Raw genomic sequence first — 23,526 nt, forward strand, 5'->3', positions numbered from 1 at the left:
TACCCCGCCCCACCCCCCCGCAATGACCCACTCCCTCCTGCCCCTCACATACCCCGCCCCACCCCCCCGCAATGACCCACCCCCTCCTGCCCCTCACATACCCCTCCCCACCCCCCCTCAATGACCCACCCCCTCCTGCCCCTCACATACCCCTCCCCACCCCCCCGCAATGACCCACTCCCTCCTGCCCCTCACATACCCCGCCCCACCCCCCCTCAATGACCCACCCCCTCCTGCCCCTCACATACCCCGCTCCACCCCTCCGCAATGACCCACCCCCTCCTGCCCCTCACATACCCCTCCCCACCCCCCCCCGCAATGACCCACCCCCTCCTGCCCCTCACATACCCCTCCCCACCCCCCCGCAATGACCCACCCCCTCCTGCCCCTCACATACCCCTCCCCACCCCCCCGCAATGACCCACCCCCTCCTGCCCCTCACATACCCCGCCCCACCCCCCCGCAATGACCCACCCCCTCCTGCCCCTCACATACCCCGCCCCACCCCCCCCGCAATGACCCACCCCCTCCTGCCCCTCACATACCCCTCCCCACCCCCCCGCAATGACCCACCCCCTCCTGCCCCTCACATACCCCGCCCCACCCCCCCGCAATGACCCACCCCCTCCTGCCCCCACATACCCCTCCCCACCCCCCCCAATGACCCACCCCCTCCTGCCCCTCACATACCCCGCCCCACACCCCCCGCAATGACCCACCCCCTCCTGCCCCTCACATACCCCGCCCCACACCCCCCGCAATGACCCACTCCCTCCTGCCCCTCACATACCCCTCCCCACCCCCCCCACGACCCACCCCCTCCTGCCCCTCACATACCCCTCCCCCACCCCCCGCAATGACCCACCCCCTCCTGCCCCTCACATACCCCTCCCCACCCCCCCGCAATGACCCACCCCCTCCTGCCCCTCACATACCCCGCCCCACCCCCCCGCAATGACCCACCCCCTCCTGCCCCTCACATACCCCGCCCCACCCCCCCCGCAATGACCCACCCCCTCATGCCCCTCACATACCCCGCCCCGCAATGACCCACCCCCTCCTGCCCCTCACATACCCCGCCCCACCCCCCCCGCAATGACCCACCCCCTCCTGCCCCTCACATACCCCGCCCCGCAATGACCCACCCCCTCACACACTCCGCCCCTCCCCCCACAGCCCCTCTTGCCCCTCACAGCCCCCGGCTCTCACCTCCCTCCGGCACCCGCTGCTGGTGCTCCTAGGAACTGCCCGATTGTGACGATGGCCCCAACCCTCTGCTCCGCTCTCACTGGAGAGCGGAGCCGCCAATCATCAGACGACATCCAATTAGCGCCCAGAGAATCTGGCAGGGCACGCTGGGTACTGTAGTCCGCCTCGTGTCCGCGGGCCGCGCTTTACCTCCTGGGAAGTGTCGCGCATGCGGCTATTTCGAGCGGGAGGAGTACGACGGGAGCTGTGGGCAAAGGGCTCTACGGCTCATGGGCTATGCGATACGGAGACTTGCGGCGCACTGCCCCATGGGAGTCCCTGGCGCACTGCCTCACGGTAGTTGTAGTCAAAGCATTTCCTCAGCCTCAGAGCGCGCTAAAAGAGGCGCGGGGCACCTTGGGAGCCTGCGCCTCGCGGGAAGCGTAGTTCGGACCCGCCCACAGACGCCTGGCCCGCCATTTTGAGCGAAGGGGGGAGGGAAATCCCACCAGGCGCAGTGCCTTATGGGACACGCCACGGCCCGACCCGGGCGGCTTTACCCGGCGTGCCCGGCGGCCGTTGCTAGGCGACAGCCGGGGCGGCAAGTTCGGTTGGGGGTGGCGGGCCCGGGGGCTGGTTCTAGATGGAGTCTAGGTAGGGCCCCGCCCCGGGACAGTGGGGGAGGCGGTGCCGTCTGGGCGGGGAGGGGGCGCAGTGGGGGGGCGGTGGTGTCTGGGCGGGGAGGGGGCGCAGTGGGGGGGCGGTGCCGTCTGGGCGGGGAGGGGGCGCAGTGGGGGGGGCGGTGGTGTCTGGGCGGGGAGGGGGCGCAGTGGGGGGGCGGTGGTGTCTGGGCGGGGAGGGGGCGCAGTGGGGGAGGCGGTGGTGTCTGGGCGGGGAGGGGGCGCAGTGGGGGGGGCGGTGGTGTCTGGGCGGGGAGGGGGCGCAGTGGGGGGGCGGTGGTGTCTGGGCGGGGAGGGGGCGCAGTGGGGGGGCGGTGCCGTCTGGGCGGGGAGGGGGCGCAGTGGGGGGGGCGGTGCCGTCTGGGCGGGGAGGGGGCGCAGTGGGGGAGGCGGTGGTGTCTGGGCGGGGAGGGGGCGCAGTGGGGGGGCGGTGGTGTCTGGGCGGGGAGGGGGCGCAGTGGGGGGGCGGTGGTGTCTGGGCGGGGAGGGGGCGCAGTGGGGGAGGCGGTGCCGTCTGGGCGGGGAGGGGGCGCAGTGGGGGGGCGGTGCCGTCTGGGCGGGGAGGGGGCGCAGTGGGGGGGGCGGTGGTGTCTGGGCGGGGAGGGGGCGCAGTGGGGGGGCGGTGGTGTCTGGGCGGGGAGGGGGCGCAGTGGGGGGGGGCGGTGCCGTCTGGGCGGGGAGGGGGCGCAGTGGGGGGGCGGTGGTGTCTGGGCGGGGAGGGGGCGCGGTGGGGGGGGCGGTGGGCTGGGGGGGAGGGGGCGCGGTGGGGGGGGCGGTGCCGTCTGGGCGGGGAGGGGGCGCGGTGGGGGAGGCGGTGCTGTCTGGGCGGGGAGGGGGCGCGGTGGGGGAGGCGGTGGTGTCTGGGCGGGAAGGGGGCGCGGTGGGGGGGGGCGGTGCCGTCTGGGCGGGGAGGGGGCGCGGTGGGGGGGGCGGTGGTGTCTGGGCGGGGAGGGGGCGCAGTGGGGGGGCGGTGGTGTCTGGGCGGGGAGGGGGCGGTGGGGGGGGCGGTGCCGTCTGGGCGGGGAGGGGGCGCAGTGGGGGGGGGGGGCGGTGGTGTCTGGGCGGGGAGGGGGCGCAGTGGGGGGGCGGTGGTGTCTGGGCGGGGAGGGGGCGCAGTGGGGGGGCGGTGCCGTCTGGGCGGGGAGGGGGCGCAGTGGGGGGGCGGTGCCGTCTGGGCGGGGAGGGGGCGCAGTGGGGGGGGCGGTGGTGTCTGGGCGGGGAGGGGGCGCAGTGGGGGGGCGGTGCCGTCTGGGCGGGGAGGGGGCGCAGTGGGGGAGGCGGTGCTGTCTGGGCGGGGAGGGGGCGCAGTGGGGGAGGCGGTGGTGTCTGGGCGGGAAGGGGGCGCAGTGGGGGGGGGGGGGGCCGTCTGGGCGGGGAGGGGGCGCAGTGGGGGGGCGGTGCTGTCTGGGCGGGGAGGGGGCGCAGTGGGGGGGCGGTGGTGTCTGGGCGCAGTGGGGGAGGCGGTGCTGTCTGGGCGGGGAGGGGGCGCAGTGGGGGAAGCGGGGGTGTCTGGGCGGGGCGCAGTGGGGGGGCGGTGCCGTCTGGGCAGGGAGGGGGCGCAGTGGGGGGGCAGTGCTGTCTGGGCGGGGCGCAGTGATTGGAGTGGGGAGGAGGAGCACGGGGCAATGCTGTCTGGTCTGGGAGTGCTGGGGAGTCTGAGCCCTGCTAATTCCCCTTTTGCCTGCAGCGCGTCTCTGTTCTCCATCCAGGGGAGCCCCTTTGCCGTGCAGAGCCCAGCCCGCAGCCACTACCACCCCTCGCCCATCCGCCCACCTGGCCCTCAGCACCAACGCATGGTTCGGAGGGGAAGGGCACGGGAAGGCTTTGGGGGCTGCAGGAGGGAGCTGGGTCTCGCTGGGTTGGAGAGTTTAGGTGGATGCTGGGTTGGGGTAGGGACTGCAGGGAACATTGCGAGGGCTGGGCCGGCTCGTGAGTTGGGAGGAGCTGGGTCAGGCTGTGCGGGGAGGTCAGTGTGATACAGGAGGTTTCTGGGAGCACTGCTGAGAGGGTCAAATTGAAGCAAGTTGAATAGAGACAGGGCTACTTACAGCCCAAGACTGGGGGCTCTCCACTATGAGGCGCACAAACCAGCCACACAGAGCACTTCTCTTTCCCACGCTGGATAACGAGAAGTTATACAAACACTTCCCTTTGATACTTCGGCTTTCCTGTGCCATCACATCTGTCTTACACAGACAGATCTCACCCATTTTGAACAAATTCTCTTGATCCCAAAGGACCAGTCCCAGGTCAGTTTATAGCTCAGATCTTACCTCAGAGAGAGCATGAGGCTTGTGTTTTAGAATCTAAAATCTAAAGGTTTATTAATTGAAAGAAAAAAAGAAAGTACAGCTTGAATGTAAAAATGTGAAAGGAATTGAATCACAAACACCAGCCGCAAAGTGCCTGGGGCAGGCTTGGAGCTGAGGTGGAGTAATCTGCTGTCCTATAACTCTCTGGAGTGAGTTCTCTGTTAGGAGGTCCTTCTGGGCTCAGTTCATAGCAAAGCTGCTTCAGAAGTGCAGAGCTGAAAAAAAGACAAGGATGGAGGAATCCTCAGGGCCCTCTTTACATACTTGCTCATGTGGAGGGAATCCCGTTGTTCTCACAGGCTGTGTCTAGACTGGCAAGTTTTTACGCAAAAGCAGTTGCTTTTACGGAAAAACTTGCCAGCTGTCTACACTGTCCGCTTGAATTTCTACAAGAACACTGACGATCTCATGTAAGAAATCAGTGCTTCTTGTGGAAATACTATGCTGCTCCCGTTCGGGCAAAAGTCCTCTTGCGCAAAGCTTTTGCGCAAAAGGGCCAGTGTAGACAGCTCAGATGTGTTTTGTGCGAAAATGGCGATCTAGATTGGCCTTTTTGCAGAAAAGTGTCCGTGCCAATCTAGACGCTCTTTTCCGCAAATGCTTTTAACTTTTCCGTTAAAAGCATTTGCGGAAAATCATGCCAGTCTAGACGTAGCCACAGTGTGAAACTCAGCCCCAGACAGTTTATCAGGTGAGCCTGTCACCTGTCCAGGGGTGATTTGGCAGCAGCTATAGCTTCCATGGTGGTCTGAACGTTCACAGCAAAGCTCATCAGCTATGGATTGGCCCCAGTTGTGGAGGAATGTCAATGAAGTACTTGACAAGCTGCCCTTTCACACTTGGCTGTCTGGGGATGTCAGAGGTTAACCCGTGGCCCGGCTTGGCTGGAGCAGCCTCTGCCCAACTGAGGCAGTGGGGCTACTCCAGTACACCCAGGCCTGCCATGGATGAAGGGAGCGCCAACCAGGCTGAAGCAGTCCTAGCCTGCAACAGAGGGGCTGCTCCAGCCCTGCCCCCCGTTGAAGCAATTAACCAGTTACAATTCTACTCCGTTAACTGATTAAATGGGATTTGGCATCCCTGGACTGTCCAAGCCTCCTGCTGAGGTCTCCCAGAAGCCAACACTTGCAATACAAGTACAGAGCGAATGCTCAGAATTTCAAATACAGATAGCTACAGAGAGCTTATGTAGTATATCTCACTTGGCATGGTCCGAATCCAATAGTGTCACAGTTGAGGGGAGCTGGGTCAGGCTCTGTGTGTGTGGGGCGGGGGGGGGGGGAATGGGGCAGCTGGGTCAGGCTGTGTGGGTGGGATTGGGGGAGCTGGGGTAGACTTTGTAGCTGAGTCAGGCTTTATGTGGGGAGGTTGTGGAAAGCTGGGTCAGGCTGGGGAAGGGTTTAGGGGAGCTGAGTCAGGCTCTGGGGGGACTGCACAAGGGGGTTGGGGCATCTAGGGGGGACACCAGATTGTGTTGTGGGTGTGGAGGGAGGCTGAAGAGGCTGCACTGTGGGAGAGATGGGGGTGTAATCTCTGTTCAGGCTGGCCCATGTCACACCCCAATCTCTCTCCATTGTCCCTCTCCTCAGGCCCTGAGCCCAGTCCGCCTGCTACCTGGTGTCCCTGCTGTTACCCCTCATCCACAGTGCCCCTCAGAGCCCGCAGTCTCCAGGCCCCCAGATCTCAGCTTCCTGCAGGGCACCAGCTGTCAGGGGACAGCCCTGGATTCGGACTCCACTGACCCCTTTCCCGAATCGTGGCCCTCAACTGAGCGCACCTCCCCTGACACGCCTCAAGAGACAGCAGCCTTGGGACAGCCCCTGCACCCGCCAGCCTCAAAGCAGGACAGAGAGTCCATCATTGCCAAGTGCGTTGCTCCCAGAGCAGTGGGGCTTGGTGATTAGAACAGGGAGGGCTGGGAGCCAGGACTCCTGGGTTCTAGGCCTGCTCTAGGAGCGTAGTGGGGGCTAGTGGTTGAAGGGGGGTGGGTATTAGGAGCTAGGACTCCTGGCTTCTAGGCTGGCTTTGGGAGGGGAGGGATGAGAGCCAGGATTCCTGGGCTCTAGGCCAGCTCTGGGAGGCAAGTGGGCTCTAGTGGTTGGGAAAGAGGGGCTGGGAGCCAGGTTCTAGGCCTGACTGCAGGCAGGGCAGGTGGCCATTGGCACTGTCTCCTTGCCCACAGATACATAGAGCGTTTCCGCCATGGGCAGCCGAGCAGCCGCAGCCAGCGCCAGATGCCTCCCGCACACCCAAACAAAGAATTCTGGTGGCTGGAGCCAGCTCCTCCCTCCGTCAGCTCCACCCCAAAAGGGAGGGCAAAGCCAGGTACTCCCCCACCCCACAGTCAGGGCTCCCCCACTTCCTAGGTCAGGGCCCCCATTTGGGGAAGGGCACTCAGACTAAAGGGTTCATATCCCTCCCCTGTTCTGCATCCTAGGCATGTTGGTGGGGGGGAGCGGGTTGGTTCCCGGGCCCCTCCTTTATCCAGGCCATCTCCTTTAGACTGTGCCAAGCTGGAAGAGGTGGAGCCAGGATGGGCACTTACCAGCCCCCCGCTGCGCCCCGAGGTCAGTATGTCACTTGCAGGGAGGGCAGATTTGGGGGCACTGGGCAGCCAAATAGCTAGAGAGAGGACAAGCTGGCTTGAGGAGCCCCCAGAACCCTGCCCAGCCTCTTGCTACCTGCTTGGGGATCCCCCCCTCTCCCATTACCCTGACCCGGGGAGGGGGCAATAATTTTTGATGGGGCCACGCTGAGATTTTAGGAAATGGTCAAGAGCAGCACTCTTTTGTAGAGGGGGTGTGGAGTCTGGGTCAGAGGTTGGTTGCAGAAGGGAGCTCTCAGAGTAGGGGACTGGGGTGCAGGAGGGGAGGTGTGGTCTGGGAGAAAGTTTGGGTGAAGGAGGGGGTTGTGGTATGGAGTGCAGGGTCTGGGAGGGGGTAGGGGTGCAGGAAAGGATTCTGGGCCAGGGTAGGGGTGTAAGAGGGGATGCAGGGGGCAGAAGGTTTGGGATGGGGAGTTGGGGGAGGGAGAGGGTGGTGGGTGCCAGAGGGAGGCTCTGGCCAGGAGGCGCTTACTTAGGCAGCTCTTGGCCTGGAGCCCTGCAGAATCCTGAGGCAGTCTCCCTGCTAGCCATGGTTCCAGGCTGCTCCCAGTGGCTCTCTGCTCTCCCCTCTGGCACCTGGAGCAGAGAGCCACAGGGAGCAGCCAGCTGCTTAAAGTGATGTCAGTTGGTCTGGGCCTGGACAGCCCGTGGGCCAGATCCCTTTGGCAGTTCCTGCTCTGGGCCCTCTGTCCTCTCTGGGGGTCATCCCATCCCAGGATACTGCCCCCAGAGCTTCTATCCTCTCTGGGGATTCCTTTGCCCCTGGAACCCTGCCCGGCCCTTCTTGGGGAGCCCTGGCTGGCTCTGTGCAAGGACAGTCCCTGGTGCTACCAGCCTCCTAGGGTCTGGTCATGGGTTGTTCCCTGCACTGTGTGCTCAATGTCTTTTAGGGGAGCCCCTCAGACACCACCCTGCTGGAGTCACCTGACGCTGACACCCACAGCCTGCAGGAGAGAGCCGCACAGCTGCTGCTGAGAAGGTATTGCCCTGTCCCCCTGGCTGGTACCCCCCCGGGGCACCTCCCTTCCCTGCCTAGCCTGCTGAGTACACAGCACCCCCTGCTGGGCACTCCCCTTGCTGGGTATCCCTCTGGGGCACCCCTTTCCCCACCTGGCCTGCCATGTACAAAACATCCCCTGCAGTACCCCCGGCTGGGCACTCCCTTGCTGGGTATCCTCCCAGAGCACCCCCTTCCCTGCCTGGCCTGCCATGTACACAGCATCCTCTGCAGTACCCACTGCTGGGCACCACCAGGTATCCCTCTGGCCCCTCCTGCACGCTAGGGAGAGGCAAGATGCCTCCCAGTGGACAAACTCTCTGCCCTCTAAGCTTGCCTGCTCTTCTTGCAGCGAGTCCTCCCTGAGCAGCACTGTCCCCGTCAGCTCCGAGGGGCTGCGCTCCACACCCCCACACAGCACCCCGGACTTGGACCAGGCGCTTCCCAGCCCCCCTCAGCTCTCCCTGCCGAAGCCCTCTTCAGGTAGGAACTGAGACACAGGGCCTATCCTCTAGGGGATTCTAGCTCCCATCCATCCCTGGGGGGAAAGGGGGAGACATCGGGCCTTTGCTCTCTAGGCCCTAGGGTGGGTTGCTCCCTGTCTCTCATTCCCCCCCCCATGACATCCTTTGTTTTTCCCCAGGGCGGCTGCTGCCCTCCACCTGCTGGCCTCCTGCCCGCTTCCCACAGTGCTCTTCTTCCACTCGGCCAGAGGACGACATCCTGTTCCAGTGGCGATTGCGCCGGAAGATGGAGCAGGCAAGCCAGGCTGGCTCGTCGCTGCTTCTGCTGGGTTGGAGTCCAAGGATGGTAGGAGCCGAGTAGGGCCGGGGGGCGGGGAACCTGCATTTCCCAGCAGGGCTTGTGGGGGTACAACCGTCTGTGTGGCTGAATCTCAGTACAGGGTGAATTGCCCCACTGCAGCATTGTGTGTGGCTGATCCCCAGCTGTCCTGCCCCAAGTGCTGGGCAAATCAAAGCGCCCTGGAGCCAAGACATGTCCTGGACTCACAGGCTGGCAGTCTTTTTCAGGGGTCCACTCTCTCCCCTTGGCATGGAGCCATGGGGGCCCCTCTGAAACTGCTCTGTGAGTAGTTGCCTCTTCTCTGAGCTCTGTCGTCAGGGCAAGTGGCTCACACTGCATGGGGCTTCTTGGTTCTGAGCTGGGAGCATTCAGTATCCCTGTCCATGCTGAGTGCCCCACAGTGAGTCCATCCACGTGGGGAGCCTTGCCTCCCCCCCCCCCCCCCCCCCCGACAGCCGGAAGCTCAGCTCCATCCTGTGCAGCGGGTGTTTCAGTTGACAGGACAGCTTGGGACATGGCTGGTTAGCACAGGGAACAGGAGCGTTCAGTCAAATCCATCGGGGGGAGCGGGGAGCCGAGAGCCAAGGCTCTGCCCCTCCTGCTGAGACTGAGCTGCTCCCAGCTGCCTGGCTCCCCTCATGCCCACCTGTTGCTCCTTCCCTGGGCAGGTGTTTCCTGCTGGTATTCCCCTCCTGGGCTCAGGTTGCGGGGGGCAGAGCTTACTGCAGGCAGTTGGGGCCAAGCCCACCTCACCACAGCTACTCTGAGGGTCTCGGCACAAATCACACACCCTTGTTTCCCCCGTGTATCACGCAGGGAACCCTGGCACTCACAGTACTCACGCTCAGCGGTAACACTAACGAGGGGGAAACCTGCTTCCTCACACCTCTGGGACCGCACCTCCCTGTGCCTCCAGCATGCCTGCCTGTGGGCCTCCACCCCAGAGGGAGCAATGCCTCCATCTCTGCCTGCAGTGCCTCCTGGCCAGGGGGTTCCACCTCTGACCCCAGCACAGGCAGTTCTCAGGGCCCCCATGCCTGGCCCCTCTCAGCACCGTCTCGCTGGGCACAGGCTGCTCTCTGTTCCCAGCCCAGCGACCCCCCCCCCCAGGCCATCCCCATCTATCCCCTCCCTGCAGCCCCTCCTCAGCCCTCGGTCTTCAGTCCCAGGTCAACAGATCACCTGGGCCCTCTCACCTCTGCCCTTTCCCCTCCCACTGGCCAGAGCCGACTGCCTTCCAAGCTGGGGACCCCATCTCCAGACCAGGGTCCAGGTTGCCAGGCCAGGTCACACCTGATCTCTGCAACAGCAAATCCTTTCCCACCCCTCATTACACACAGGCACTGAGACCACCGCACTCACGCAGGACACGAAGAACCCCCCCTTCGTCCTGGGCCCCCTGCCGTCTGTGTGAGCCCTGCTCAGCGCTCCCCCCACCAGCTCTTGTGCCAGGGAGCTTCCTGTATCATCCCACTCCTGCCTTCCCTAGTCTGAAAGGCTCCCCTGTGCAGTGTATTCCCTGTCCGCCCTGCCACAGCACTGGCCTGTCTGGAGCCCACACGCTGGGCCTCCCCGGCCAGCTCTGCCTGCCGCTCGAGGGGTAAATTGGTGGGGACCCGAGAAGGACTCAGGGATTAGAAACTAGGCTGAGTGGGACTAGTCTGGGCCACTCAGTTAGCTGGCCGTAGGCTGTGCAGCCTGGGTCTGTAGCTTAACAGACTCACCTGTCCACCAGCATCTGTATGGGCTCCTGGGTGCTGACGCCGCACATGGGTGGGACGGGGGGCTACAGCAGGGCAGCCTGGGAAGGAGATGAGGGTAAAGTAACCCAGGAACCCCATCGCCCCCAGCTCTTAGATTGGGGGGGGGGGTGCTCTGGCTGAACACGGGAACAGTCCCTGCGAAGCGCCGCGCCTGCAGCTCGCTCCGCTCCTCCATCGAGCTCGGCTGGTGCCTGGGTGGGCCTCAGGCCAGTGCAGAGAGCTCAGAGTTGAAACACAGGCGCGTCTTCCCCAAGCCCAGCCACGCTAGAGTGAGCCCGCCCCCTTGGCCAGGTCCCTCCGGCAGCCCCACCTCGCACCATCCTCTCCCAGGGCCAGGTCTCTGCTCCGCTCCCCGTGGAGAGGCGGGGCTGTCTCTCTTTGGGCTGCAGCCTCCTGCTTAGCCGTGTCTCTGGGATTTTCCATGGATGCAGAGCTGCCTCTGGCAGTTGGAGTAGCCCGGGCACCCTTTGTCTCCTCGCCCAGCCCACCCTGAGAGCAAATGTGCCCAGAGTTCGTCTTGCTGCTCTGAAGAAGGCTCAGCCCAGTCCGGTGCAGTGTCTCCTCTGGCTGGTGCTTCCTAGGGCCGACCTTGGCGTACTCAGCCCTGGTCTGCTTGCACCTCTAGGCTCTGCACCCCCACGGGTTAGTCGTGGGGAACACACGGAGAGCAGAGCTTGTTAGCACAGAACTCGAGTACCTGCCAGAGCTCTGGGCTCCACCCCCCCAGCTGGGAGACTGACCCTTCTCTCTCCCGCTCTGGCACTCCAAGCCATCAGTTCCCAGAATACAGCATGGGCCCTTCTCTTCAGCCTGCCAGGTCTCTGTGAGGATCACAACCCCTTCCCACCCCCCTGCCCTGACACACTTAAGTGACACCTGGGGCAGGCTGAGACACACCGGCTATGTCTACACTGGCCCCTTTTCCGGAAGGGGCATGTAAATTTCACTAGTCGTCGTAGGGAAATCCGCGGGGGATTTAAATATCCCCCGCGGCATTTAAATTAAAATGTCCGCCGCTTTTTTCCGGCTTTTAAAAAAGCCGGAAAAGAGCGTCTAGACTGGCCCCGATCCTCCGGAAAAAGTGCCCTTTTCCGGAGGCTCTTATTCCTACTTCAAAGTAGGAATAAGAGCCTCCGAAAAAGGGCACTTTTTCCGGAGGATCGGGGCCAGTCTAGACGCTCTTTTCCGGCTTTTTTAAAAGCCGGAAAAAAGCGGCGGACATTTTTATTTAAATGCCGTGGGGGATATTTAAATCCCCCGCGGATTTCCCTACGACGACTAGTGAAATTTACATGCCCCTTCCGGAAAAGGGGCCAGTGTAGACGTAGCCACCCAGTATTCAGAGGAAACATGGGCCCACTTCCACACATCTCTCCCCCAGCCAAGAAGCCATGCTATATACAGGGGAAACTGAGGCACGCATCGGCATGAAAACATGACAGTTTCCCCCGTCCCACGCAGCTCAAGGGGTTCTTCAGGGCAGTTCTCAGGTCAGGTTATGTTGGGCCAGATGGGGGCTACGTCTGCGCTTCAGGTTTCTTGAACAAGAACTTTTTGTGGAAGAGATCTTCCGCAAAATGTTCTCACATGAGCGCATCCACGCTGTCATGTGCTTTTGTGCAAGAGCGCATCCACGCTGCCATGTGCTTTTGTGCAAGAGCGCATCCACGCTGCCATGTGCTTTTGTGCAAGAGCGCATCCACGCTGCCATGTGCTTTTGTGTAAGAGCGCATCCACGCTGCCATGTGCTTTTGTGCAAGAGCGCATCCACGCTGCCATGTGCTTTTGTGCAAGAGCGCATCCACGCTGCCATGTGCTTTTGTGCAAGAACGCATCCACGCTGCCATGTGCTTTTGTGCAAGAACGCATCCACACTGCCATGTGCTTTTGTGCAAGAGCGCATCCACGCTGCCATGTGCTTTTGTGTAAGAGCGCATCCACGCTGCCATGTGCTTTTGTGCAAGAGCGCATCCACGCTGCCATGTGCTTTTGTGCAAGAGCGCATCCACGCTGCCATGTGCTTTTGTGCAAGAGCGCATCCACACTGCCATGGTTGCTCTTGCACAAGGAAGCTGTAATGGCCATTCACAGAATGGCCATCAGAGCACCTGTGCCTTTTCCAATAGAGGTTTCTTGCACAAGAAACCCCTGTTGTCCATCCACACATGCCTTTTTGCACAAGAGCTCTTGCGCAAAAAGGCTTATTCCTCGTAGAAAGAAGAATAACTCTTGTGCAAAAAGCCCTGTCTTCTGATGCTCGGCTGTACTTTTTCTTGCTTGTAGTGTGGATGTTCTGCGAGTTTTTGCTCAAAAACTCTGCAGTGTAGACATAGCCTAGGTGATTCCTTGTCCAGCATGGCACCCCTAGGCTGGGCTTCCCACTCCAGGGGAGCAGCCGACAGCGGGTTTCTCCTTGAGTGGCTCCAGAGGGTGCTTCCTAACGGTCCCCGAGACCCTGGTGAGCTGGGGCTGGCCGGCCCATTGGCTCAGAGTGCCTCAAGCATGGAGCATTTCCCAGGCTTCCCGTCAGGGCGTCTCCCAGCGAAGTCACGGATGATCCCGTGATGATGCACAAACATTTGTGTTTTTAATGGCAGGAGCTGTGGAAACGCTTACGTTATTCCAGGCAATACCCCTTCCTCAGCCCCCCTCTCCACTTACTCCTGCAGAGCGAGAGGGCGTGCACAGGACGTCCTGGCCCGGGGCTGCTGCCAGATGGGATGGCATGGCGGAGTGGCGATGGCACCACATTCCCAGCACCTGCTGCCCAGCCAGAAGTGAGATCTGGCCCAGAGTGGGCACCAGGACCCACCACACTTCTCCACGGGGTGGGGCACTCCCTGGAGGTGCCTTTCCTGAGTATGGAGCCAGTTGTGGGGCAGAGCCCCATGCCAGTCTCCCTCCTGGGGCAGCTGGCACCTGCTGCCACCCCCTCCAGCACACCACAGCCTGAGGGAGATGGAGGAGGAGCTGCAGAGAGGTGGAGCGCCCGGGATGCTCAGCGAGGAACGGGACCGGTGGAGGGGCCCGGCTCCCAGAATGCTCGGCGAGGAACGGGGCCGGCGGAGGGGCCCAGCTCCCAGGATGCTCGGCGAGGAACGGGACCGGTGGAGGGGCCCAGCTCCCAGGATGCTCAGCGAGGAACGGGACCGGTGGAGGGGCCCGGCTCCCAGGATGCTCGGCGAGGAACGGGGCCGGCGGAGGGGCCCAGCTCCCAGAATGCTCGGCGAGGAACGGGGCCGGCGGAGGGGCCCAGCTCCCAGGATGCTCAGCGAGGAACGGGACCGGTGGAGGGGCCCGGCTCCCAGGATGCTCAGCGAGGAATGGGGCCAGCAGAGGGGCCCGGCTCCCAGGATGCTCGGCGAGGAACGGGGCCGGCGGAGGGGCCCGGCTCCCAGGATGCTCGGCGAGGAACGGGGCCGGCGGAGGGGCCCGGCTCCCAGGATGCTCGGCGAGGAACGGGGCCGGCGGAGGGGCCCGGCTCCCAGGATGCTCGGCGAGGAACGGGGCCGGTGGAGGGGCCCGGCTCCCAGGATGCTCGGCGAGGAATGGGGCCAGCGCAGGGGCCCGGCTCCCAGGATGCTCGGCGAGGAACGGGGCCGGCGGAGGGGCCCGGCTCCCAGGATGCTCGGCGAGGAACAGGGCCGGCGGAGGGGCCCGGCTCCCAGGATGCTCAGCGAGGAACGGGGCCGGTGGAGGGGCCCGGCTCCCAGGATGCTCAGCGAGGAACGGGGCCGGTGGAGGGGCCCGGCTCCCAGGATGCTCAGCGAGGAACGGGGCCAGTGGAGGGGCCTGGCTCCCCGGATGCTAGGCGAGGAACGGGGCCAGCGCAGGGGCCCGGCTCCCAGGATGCTAGGCGAGGAACGGGACCGGTGGAGGGGCCCGGCTCCCAGGATGCTCAGCGAGGAACGGGGCCGGTGGAGGGGCCCGGCTCCCAGGATGCTCAGCGAGGAACGGGGCTGGCGCAGGGGCCCGGCTCCCAGGATGCTCGTCGGGGAACCTGGACCAGGAGGAAGGCACAACACGTATCTAAAGAGACCCAGCCACTTTCCAAGCCTGAGCTGTCACAAGGCAGAGTTGTCCTGAAGCCAGAGGCTGCCTCCAGCCAGAAGAGGAGGGCTAGGAAGGCAGAATCACCTCTCCACAGTGCCCTGGGACAGGTGTGGTGCCCAGGGAGAGCTGGCTGTGAGAGGGATGGGGAGGGGAGTGCCTTTCCTAGCAGAGGGGCTGTGGGGGGGCGGGGGGGAAGCACCTTTCCCAGCAGGGATCACTGTCGAGGGGGGAGGGGAGTGCTTTTCCCAAGGCTGCAGTGGGGTACTGATTGTGGGGAGCAGGAGGGCCCGGGCAGTGGAGGGAGCTCCTTTCCCAGCAGAAGGTGCTATGGGGGGGAGGGGTATTGGGTGTGTGGGGGGAGCATCTGGCCTCCCAGCAGGGGGTGCTGCCGGGGGGGGGGGGGGAATAGCTGTGGGGTGGTGGTGCTGGCTGCAGGGAGCAGGGCAGGTTAACCCCCCCCCCCCCCCATCTCTCTTTCCCAGGTGATCTCTGAGAGGCTGTTCTCCCCGCTGGTCACCACCAAGGGACACCAGTCAGGGCAGGGAGCCGTCTCCCCTCCAGAGCAGGGCACTGCAGCAGAACTCCCGGCCCCTGGCTCCCAGCACCCACAGCTGCTGCACCTGGCAGCTCAGCTGCTGGAGGAGGCGGAAGGTGAGGGGGAGGCTGGCAACCTGCGGGGGAGAGGGGCTCAGTGGGGAGGTCTCATTTCAAGGTGTGGGGGGAGGGGTGCTGGGCTGGGGAGGGTTCTAGGCATGTGCAGCTGGGGGCAGGGGGAACTGAACTGGATCTTGGGGGTTAGGGATCTTGCTGGGCTCTGAGCAAGGACAAGTGGGATTTGGGGGACCTGAGCAGGGTAGGGGTGGATCTGAGTGGGGGCAGGAGGGATTGGAGGGACCTGGATGGGGTGGGTCTGAGCAGGAGGGATGGGAGGGGCCTGTGGGGAGGTAGGGATGGGTCTGAGTGGGGAAGGAGGGTTTGGAAAGGCCTGGCGGGGTGTGTGTGGGGGTCTGAACAGGGGGGATGGGAAGGGCCTGTCACAGTGTAGGGGGTATGGTTGGGTCTGAGCAGGGCAGGAGGTGTGGGCGTGGCTTGGCGGAGTGTGGGGGGGTCTGAGTAGGAGGGATGGGAGGGGTTTGGCGGGATGTGTGTGTGTGTGGGTGGGTGGGTCTGAGCAGGAGGGATGGGAGTGGCACAGTGTAGGGGGTAGGGGTGGGTCTGAGCAGGGCAGGAGGGATGGGAGGGGCCTGGCACAGTGTAGGGGTAGGGGTGGGTCTGAGCAGGGCAGGAGGGATGGGAGGGGCCTGGCACAGTGTAGGGGTAGGGGTGGGTCTGAGCAGGGCAGGAGGGATGGGAGGGGCCTGGCACAGTGTAGGGGGTACGGGTGGGTCTGAGCAAGGCAGGAGGAATGGGAGTGGCTTGGCGGGGTGTGAGCTGGGTTCTCTCACCCCCAGAATCGGATGGTGCTGAGTTTGAAGAGGATCCGCTGCTGCAGCTGCTGCGGGGCCAGCGGGAAAATCTGCGCAGCCAGCTCTGGTAACTAACCTGGCATGACACTAGGGGTGCTGTGGGGCATGGGCTGGGTGCGGGCAGGGTAGCTGGCAGACTCAAGCTGTGCCCATGGGCAGACTCAGACAAACATGCCCTCTTGCATCTCCGGGCCAGCTGGGCTGTCTCCAGGGGTATTATATGCAGCTGTTGCCCAGCTGCCCTGCCCAGAGCTGGTTGCACCTCCGCATCAGCTGAGCTGTCTCCATGGGGAGTTACATGGGGCAGTCGCCCAGCTGGCTTGCCCAGCACACAGAGCTGTCTGGGCATGCTCAGTGCTAATTTGTGCTCTCTCACCCTCCAGGGCTGTCGACATCGCAGTGTCCCAGCTGGTATCTCAGCCGCCCAGACATCCCTGCTGAGGGGCTCTGGGTCTCCCGGCTCTGCTCTGTCTAGAGTTGGCCTTGGGGGCCAGTAACAGCATCCTGAACCAAGGCAACAAGCTGGGAGCCCACGTGCCCCTACCTTGGGGCAGAGCCAGCCCAGAGCCAGGGGCGGGCAAATTGGCCAGCTCCCCTCAGGCCAGATAAGCTGCCTAGCAGCACCTGCACCTCTGCCACGCCCCTTGGGGAGGGTCACTGTTAGGGGTTCAGGCTGAATGCTCTGTGGCCCAGCAGCAGGCTCTGTGGGGAGCAGGGTGGAAGCAGAGGCTGTGGGGTGAGCTGGCCCACTGGCTGGCTGAGTGGGGGAGCGTCCGGCCCGACGGAGGGGGGTGCTGAGCACCTGGCCCAGCAGGGTCACTGGAGAACAGGCACGGAGGGTGGCAGTTCCCTGGCCAGCAGGTGACGGTTTTGCTGTGTGCTGAGAGGAAAGCTAATAAAAGCGGGTTTGCTGCTGGCCAGGCTGGGCTCGCTGCTGCCAGTTCTGTGATATGATGCGGGGGCCTAGCGGGTGGGTTCTGGAGGGCAGGGAAAGGGGTCTGGGGACTTTCCCCTTTAGGCATTTTGCCCCCTGAAGAGCTCGTGCTCCCTAGTGTGAAAGCCCCATGCCTCACCCTGTCCTGCCCCCAGGTGAGGCAGCCTGGTGCCCTACCCAGACCCCGCAGCCTACCCCACTCTGGCTCTCCCTGGCCTGGAGCCAGCGCCCATGTCAGGCTGGTGAGTGCCAGCTCCTGGCTCCCTCAGCCCCTCATAATCAGCCCTTTGTGTGACCAGTGCTCAATGGACGTCTGTGTGCTGCCCACCCCACAGGACACTGCAGAGCCAGGGGCCCCACTTCCTGTCCCCTGCCCATGGCAACCGCATCCTGCCGGGGCCGTGCTGCTGGGGGAACTGGCTAGTGGGCAACACTGACCTCTGCTGGGGAGCAGCCTGTGTACCTGTGCACCCACCTCACTGTGTCCTGTACCCTGTCCCTCTGGCAGGAGAGGGGGATTCTCTGCTGCCCCAGTCCAGCAGAGTGAGCCCTGCCCCCAACACTCTGGGCTGGGCCTGGCTCAGCCCGTGATCAGGAAGTGAGTGAGCGTGAGCTGGAGGCTAAATTAGGCTCCCAGTGCTTCACCCCAGTGGCCTGCAAACAGGAAATAGGAGCCAGCAACACTGGGGAGGAAGTGGGGGCAATTCCCAGCCCCACGGCTGCCAGCCTTCCTCCCCCTGCTCTGCCAGTGACCGCAATCCCATCCCACAGCCCCCTGCCATCTGAGCCTCCTTCCCCCTGCTTGCCAGTGCCCCCAATCTTGTCCCACAGCCCCGTTATCCCAGACTCCCTCCCCCACCAGTGCCCCCATCTCATCCCACAGCCCCGTTATTCCACACTCCCTCCCCCACCAGTGCCCCCATCTCATCCCACAGCCCCGTTATTCCACACTCCCTCCCCTACCAGTGCTCCCAATCTCATCCCATAGCCCTTTGTTATTCCAGCCTCCTTTCCCCCCACCCTACCAGTGCCCCCAATCTCATCCCACAGCCTCGTTATCCCAGACTCCCTCCCCTGCCAATTCCCCCAATCCCATCCCATAGCCCTCTGTTATCCCAGACACCTTCCCCTGCATGCTGCCAATGCTTCCATCCCAACCCGCAGTCTTCTGTTTTCCCAGCCTGCCTTCTCTGCCAGTGCCTCCCAACTCATAGCCCCTTGCCACCCCAGACTCTCCCCACCAGTCCTGCCAGTGCCCCCCAATCCTGACGTGCAGTCCCCATTGGTGTTCTAACTGGTGGGACTGGCCCCAGGGCGGCTCAGGGCCATTGTGCTGGCACTAGAGATGTAAGCAATTGGTCCACTACCCAATAAGTCTAGGCTTAGCAGGTAATTGAGTCACTACTCGACTGGTGGGTTCCCTCCCACTTGCTGTATCAGAGGCAGCAAGGGGGAGGAGCAGGAGCTGGCTTAAAAGCCCACAGCACCATCTCTGGGGGCAGAGGCGCAGCAGAGAAGGGGCGTGAGCAGGGTGCCAGACGCTGTGGCTCTGCTTTTGAAATGCAGTAAGAGCCTGGCGGTTCTTCCCTTTCTGAAGCAGAGCTACAGTGAGCCCCTTATGGACGGATTGAGGAGTCCACAGCCATTCCATCACCTACTTGCTTCGCTTCCCAACCACTATTGAACATCCCCAGCTGGTGCTGCCATTGCCTGCAGCATGCAGGGTGTCTGGGGCGGCTCCCTGCAGGCAGCCCGGGAGGAACCCATCAGCAGCTCGACTTCCCCTTTTCGCAGCACGAAAATGTGGGCTAGCCTGTGGGTTCCAACTTCCTGCACAGGGCGGACTGAGGCAGCTCAGAGTCATAGCTCGCCAGAGCCCTCAGGCCCCATGCTGGAGCCCCCGGCACTCCTGGACACGGGCGCTGAGCCCCCACAGGTAGGGGGGCTGCACTGCTTGGGCCTGGGGGATCTCACTGGGGGCCTGGGTCCCATATGCTGGGCAGCGCCAACTGCAGAGTCCCCAGGGGGCGGAAACACCACCTGAGTCCAAGGGATCCTGACGCAATTGTTCAAAGGGGTCCCTCCCTCGCTGTCGCTTCCTGGCTGCTCCCCGCTTGTCTGGGCTGTCACCTGCACCCCTTTGCGCTGTCTGCCCCGGGGCTGTGCCTGCCTGGCCTCCTGCCCCTTCACCTCCCCTTTGGCCCCTTGCTCTGGGGCTCTGCCTGCCATCTGGCCAGCCTTCTGCCCCTCTCTACACAACCTTTTGCACCCCTCCAGCCAACCCTCCCCCACGTCCCTCCATTCATTCTGCCACCCACTCCTTCCCCATGTACCCCTCCGCCCACCTATCCATCCATCCTACCCCTCTGTAGAGCCCCTCCATCTCTGGGGGGGAGGGAATTGGCCCCAAGGTCTGCAAAGGGAATCGCTGCACTTATAGTGCCCAGGGACAACCCAGGAGCTCCTAGGTCTCCTCCTGAGACCCAGCACTCCCCTTGTCAGGCCCCAGCAGGTGGGGAGATGAGATGTGACCTGCTGGGGCACATGGGTTTGTCCAGAACAAATCCGGACCCTGACCCGCTCCTCTGACAGGGCCCCAGCCTCGGGGGGTGGGGGTGGAAATCAGACAGGAGCGATCTCCCCTTCAGTGAGGCTGCTGGAGGGCTCCTGGGGCTGTGCAGCCTGAGGTGTGTGCTGGGGACTGGGGCCCATGCCCAGGGGCAATGTGGGTGGCGGCAGTAAGTGGGAGGATCAGGCCTGGCTCTGGGTTCGGGGCCAAGGGCAGAGTGAGCAGGCGTGAGGCGTCTGGCCTGCACTAGCCGGGTGGGGCACCAGCGCTTTGGGGGGCAGGGTTTGGAACCCGAGTGGCCTGAGCAAACCCACAAAGCAGCCAGGGAGACACCAGCGGAAGTTCAGAGAGACCAAGTGCAAAGTGCCTGGTTAATGGCTGATGGCCACTTGCTGCTGCTGCGCCAACCAGCGTGCTTGCCATGACAGCGTAGGTACCCGCCTCCACTCCAGGGGCAGCGATGGGTGGCCAGGCGCTGTTTGCATCAGGTGGGTGCAGCTGCCCACTGATCTACCCTGCCCCTTACATGTCCCCCCATCTTCCCACTGCTCCACCCTGTCCTGTGAACCGATCTACCCTCCCCATTCCCCCCCCTCCATTCCTCTCCCCCATTTGTCCATGCCCCCAGCCAGGGGTCTGTCCAGCCCCCACCCCAGCTGCCTGCCTGGCAGCTCTGGGTCCTGCTGCAGTTTCTTGGTTCCCTAGACCACTGCTGTCACGGTGTGGGGGGGAGGGGGAACACTGCAACCCCCCCCCCATCCATGCTGGGGAGGAGCAGGGTTCCCTGTAAGCTGAGCACTTGTGTGGCAACTCAGGAGAGATTCCAATACTGTGCAGCCCAGCAGAGTGCCCCCAGCTAGGTCTGTGTGGTGCACAGTCACACAATGCCTTGGTGCATATAACAACATTTGTTCCACAGATGAAAAAAATCTGCACGTGGATGGAAAAGACTAGAGGGAATATTGGAGGGAGCCCAGCTCTGTGTGCTGCTCCCTGCTGTGGGGACTGAGCCCCCGCTCCGTGGATCTGTCACTCGCTGGGCCCCAGCCCCTCCCCATGCAGGGATCCTTCCTCCCCCATCCTCCTGGGAAAGCCCCACCCCAGCTGGCAGCAGGCCCTGAGCAGGGGAAGTGTGTTTTGTGCTCTCCTTTCCCACCCTTCCCCCTCTGCCTCTCTTCCTTCTGCCCCCCCCCCCCAGTCTTTGCAACTGCTGCAGCCAAGGTCCATGGGCATGGGAACTGGGGGTGCTACAGCACCCCACATTTTACACAGGGCCTGCCCCCCTCATTCCTGTCTGGGTCCTTGTCAGAGACACGGTCTTGCTCCCCAGCCAATGGGTGTCAGGAATATGGGGGCACTGGGCTTTGTAGATCATGAGGGACAGGGTAGCTCCCTCCAGGGCAGACCCAGGCAGCCTCTATCCCAACCACTCAGGCCAGACACTGTAGCGGCCTGGGTAAGCTGAGGGGCTGCGGGACATGGGCCCAGCCAAGCCAAAGACCACACTGTAGGCGACAGAGCAGCCCTCAGCTGAGAATCTGGCAGCCAGCCGTGGGACTGGGGCCTTTCTTCAGGTGGCACTGGCCTTGATCCAGCTTGTGCCAGGAGGTGCTGCCCTCTGACCTATCTCCGAGCTTGGCCCAGAGGCTGCAGCACCCATGACCGTGGGATTGACCCATGGACGCACCTGGCAGAGCCCCACAGAGCTGCTGGCCTGGCCCTGATCAGCAAGTCTCCCGCCAGCCAAGGCTGGCCCTGTGCTGAGCTGACAGCTGGGAAGCCTCCAGCGCAGCCAGGGACTACAGGGAGCAGAGTGACAGATCGATGCAGGGGGGCGCTCCCCTTGCAGTCAGGCTGGCCCCACTGTGGTGCGGCTGGGCGGCTCTTCTCCAGCTGCTACACCCCAGAGGTGGCTGCATCTCTTCTCTGGGTGAGCCATCCCTGGTAGCATTACATCTGGCTGCCCTGCCTCAGGGGTGACTACGTCTCAGCGCTGGGTGAGCCAGTGGTGTAGCCAGCAGTGCTGGAATACCGATAAAGAGGACAGCTGTGCAGGGGCCCAGTGAAAAAGGCCTGGGGGTGGGGAGGTGCACAGTGGGGGAAGACTAGCCTCATGCGCAGGGCACAGGTGTGTGCCCAGGGCGGTAGGTGCACAGGGTCCACGCCAGCATGCACGATATGGAGGCACTGGCATGGGGCTTGTGAGTGTGCACATGGGGATCTCCGCCATGAGCACAGGCTTGTCAGCCTCCCCCCTCCCCATCCTCCTCACTCTCAGCTCAGTGTTTGGCCCCCAGCCACTTCCTGCTGTGGTTTCCAAACAGGACAGCCAGCAGGAAGCAGAAGCAGCATCTGCAGGAGGAGCAACCAGATCTGATCCAGGCAGCTTGGACCTCTGGAGATGCTCACCCAACACTGACGTGCAGCCACCTCTGGGGGGGTGGGGCCTTCAGCTGGGAACAGCCACACATAACACTGCACAGACACAACCTGCCCGGTGCTGAGGGGCAGCCACCTCTGGGACAGGTCAGTCAGGAACAGCCACACATGAGGCCACAGGGGGGTGGTTCACTAGTATCCCCATGTGGCAGGAATTCTGGTCACATCTGGACCACACCACTAACCCCCTCTCTCCACTCCCTGGCTCAGGGTTTCCAGCCCCCCCATCATGGAGCCCCATGTGCTGCGCCGATTCTCCTCAATGGACAACAGCCATCCCAAGTGGATGCCCCGCCTGCGCTCCCTCTCCATGGTAGGGAGCAGAAAGGAAACTCAACACCTCCCAGGGTCAGGGAGGGCACAGCAAATGCTGGGGTGGGGGTGGGAACTGCCTGCTCCCTGATCTCCACCTACCTCCAACATACAGCCCCCCAAATTCTCTGCCTTCACCCAGATATGCAACCCCCCTCCCAAGGAGTCCTCCCAGACAGTCCCCCCCCAACACACACAAAGCAGGCCCATCCCCCAGCAGTGGTGGCAGGGACTCCCTCAGCTGGCTCACACAATCCCCCTTTACCCGGCACAGCTCCCCCAACCCCCCCATACCCTCCACCCATCACACACAGCCACAGACCCCAACCCACAGCCCTATGTGGAAAACCTGGGCCATGCCCATCCCTTGCTCCCCTCCCCCACCTTCACCCTAATCACCCCCCACTGTCCCTTATGCCCCAAACCCTCCCCCCATGAAGTCTCCTGCCTGCACTTCTGAAGTCCCCTCCCCACGCCGAATGCCCTGGACTGACACCCCCACACCCTCCTGTAATGACCCCTGTCCTGACCCACATGCCGGTGGGAGCCAGGGGTCAGTCTGGAGGGGAAGGGCCGGTTACTGCTGTGCCCTGAGCTGGGAAGACGCCTGCCCACACCGTGACATGGGGCACCCCACATCTCCAGGGAGACCCACCCTAACAGGGCTCTGGGACTCCCGGTGGCGGGGGGGAGCCGGGACGCCTGGGTTCCCTCGCGGGGGGGGGGGGGGGGGGACGGAGCCGGGACGCCTGGGTTCCCTCGTGGGGGGGGGGAGCCGGGACGCCTGGGTTCCCTCGCGGGGGGGACGGAGCCGGGACGCCTGGGTTCCCTCGCGGGGGGGGGGGGGACGGAGCCGGGACGCCTGGGTTCCCTCGCGGGGGGGGGGGGAGGGGGGGAGGGGGGGGGAGCCGGGACGCCTGGGTTCTCGCGGGGGGGGGACGGAGCCGGGACGCCTGGGTTCCCTCGCGGGGGGGACGGAGCCGGGACGCCTGGGTTCTCGCGGGGGGGGGACGGAGCCGGGACGCCTGGGTTCCCTCGCGGGGGGGGGGGGAGCCGGGACGCCTGGGTTCCCTCGCGGGGGGGACGGAGCCGGGACGCCTGGGTTCCCTCGCGGGGGGAGGGGGGAGAGCCGGGACGCCTGGGTTCCCTCGCGGAGGGGGGGGGGGAGCCGGGACGCCTGGGTTCCCTCGCGGGGGGGACGGAGCCGGGACGCCTGGGTTCTCGCGGGGGGGGGGGGGACGGAGCCGGGACGCCTGGGTTCTCGCGGGGGGGGGGGGGGGGAGCCGGGACGCCTGGGTTCCCTCGCGGGGGGGACGGAGCCGGGACGCCTGGGTTCCCTCGCGGGGGGGGGGGGGAGCCGGGACGCCTGGGTTCCCTCGCGGGGGGGGGGGGGACGGAGCCGGG

The 23,526-nt window shown here is 64.1% G+C and overlaps 3 protein-coding genes across 14 annotated transcripts in view; 2 read left to right on the forward strand and 1 right to left on the reverse strand.

Moving 5' to 3' along the window:
* The window catches only part of LIN37 (lin-37 DREAM MuvB core complex component), a 20,251-nt gene extending 18,825 nt beyond the window's left edge, over positions 1 to 1,426 (reverse strand). Inside the window, exon 1 of one of the 2 annotated variants that reach the window (XM_089772531.1) lies at positions 1,210 to 1,426. The gene's annotated coding sequence lies outside the window, so the exon portion shown is untranslated. Of the gene's footprint in view, positions 1 to 1,186 lie in introns of both variants that reach the window. The other variant, XM_089772532.1, reaches the window with a different exon arrangement.
* PROSER3 (proline and serine rich 3) lies at positions 1,408 to 16,786 on the forward strand. Of its 8 annotated transcripts, none has more exons than XM_089772527.1 (12): positions 1,408 to 1,545; positions 3,556 to 3,664; positions 5,770 to 6,047; positions 6,363 to 6,505; positions 6,683 to 6,747; positions 7,676 to 7,764; positions 8,135 to 8,265; positions 8,426 to 8,592; positions 12,947 to 14,509; positions 14,885 to 15,053; positions 15,854 to 15,935; positions 16,252 to 16,786. In XM_089772527.1, exons 1-12 carry the CDS (start codon positions 1,418 to 1,420, stop codon positions 16,307 to 16,309), a joined length of 2,982 nt encoding a protein of 993 aa, XP_089628653.1. In that variant the 5' UTR covers positions 1,408 to 1,417; the 3' UTR covers positions 16,310 to 16,786. The 8 variants fall into 8 exon arrangements, with proteins under 8 accessions (XP_089628653.1, XP_089628654.1, XP_089628655.1 ...); XM_089772528.1 differs by having other exon boundaries at positions 13,019 to 14,509; XM_089772529.1 differs by having other exon boundaries at positions 8,426 to 8,541; positions 13,019 to 14,509.
* Positions 16,787 to 17,375: 589 nt separating this feature from the next.
* ARHGAP33 (Rho GTPase activating protein 33) overlaps positions 17,376 to 23,526 on the forward strand; it is a 41,273-nt gene continuing 35,122 nt past the window's right edge. For 2 of the 4 annotated variants that reach the window (XM_075906957.2, XM_075906953.2), the window contains exon 1: positions 17,376 to 18,738. Coding sequence is in view for 3 of the 4 variants with exons in the window: in XM_075906953.2 (XP_075763068.2) it covers positions 18,520 to 18,738 (219 nt within the window). In the remaining variant the exon portion in view is untranslated. Of the gene's footprint in view, positions 18,739 to 21,695; positions 21,898 to 22,020; positions 22,124 to 23,526 lie in introns of all 4 variants that reach the window. The other 2 variants (XM_075906955.2, XM_075906954.2) reach the window with 2 other exon arrangements.

This window comes from Pelodiscus sinensis, chromosome 22 (assembly GCF_052426305.1).
Source record: "Pelodiscus sinensis isolate ZL-2025 chromosome 22, ASM5242630v1, whole genome shotgun sequence".
Classification (NCBI taxonomy): domain Eukaryota; kingdom Metazoa; phylum Chordata; order Testudines; family Trionychidae; genus Pelodiscus; species Pelodiscus sinensis.

Excerpts from the sequence above, each read along its gene's own strand:
- PROSER3 (XM_089772527.1), top strand. The coding sequence starts at position 1,418 with ATGCGGCTATTTCGAGCGGGAGGAGTACGACGGGAGCTGTGGGCAAAG. Across the intron at positions 6,506-6,682 it reads AAAAGGGAGGGCAAAGCCAG|ACTGTGCCAAGCTGGAAGAG; the intron begins GTACTCCCCCAC and ends CATCTCCTTTAG. Across the intron at positions 14,510-14,884 it reads TCCACAGTGCCCTGGGACAG|GTGATCTCTGAGAGGCTGTT; the intron begins GTGTGGTGCCCA and ends TCTCTTTCCCAG.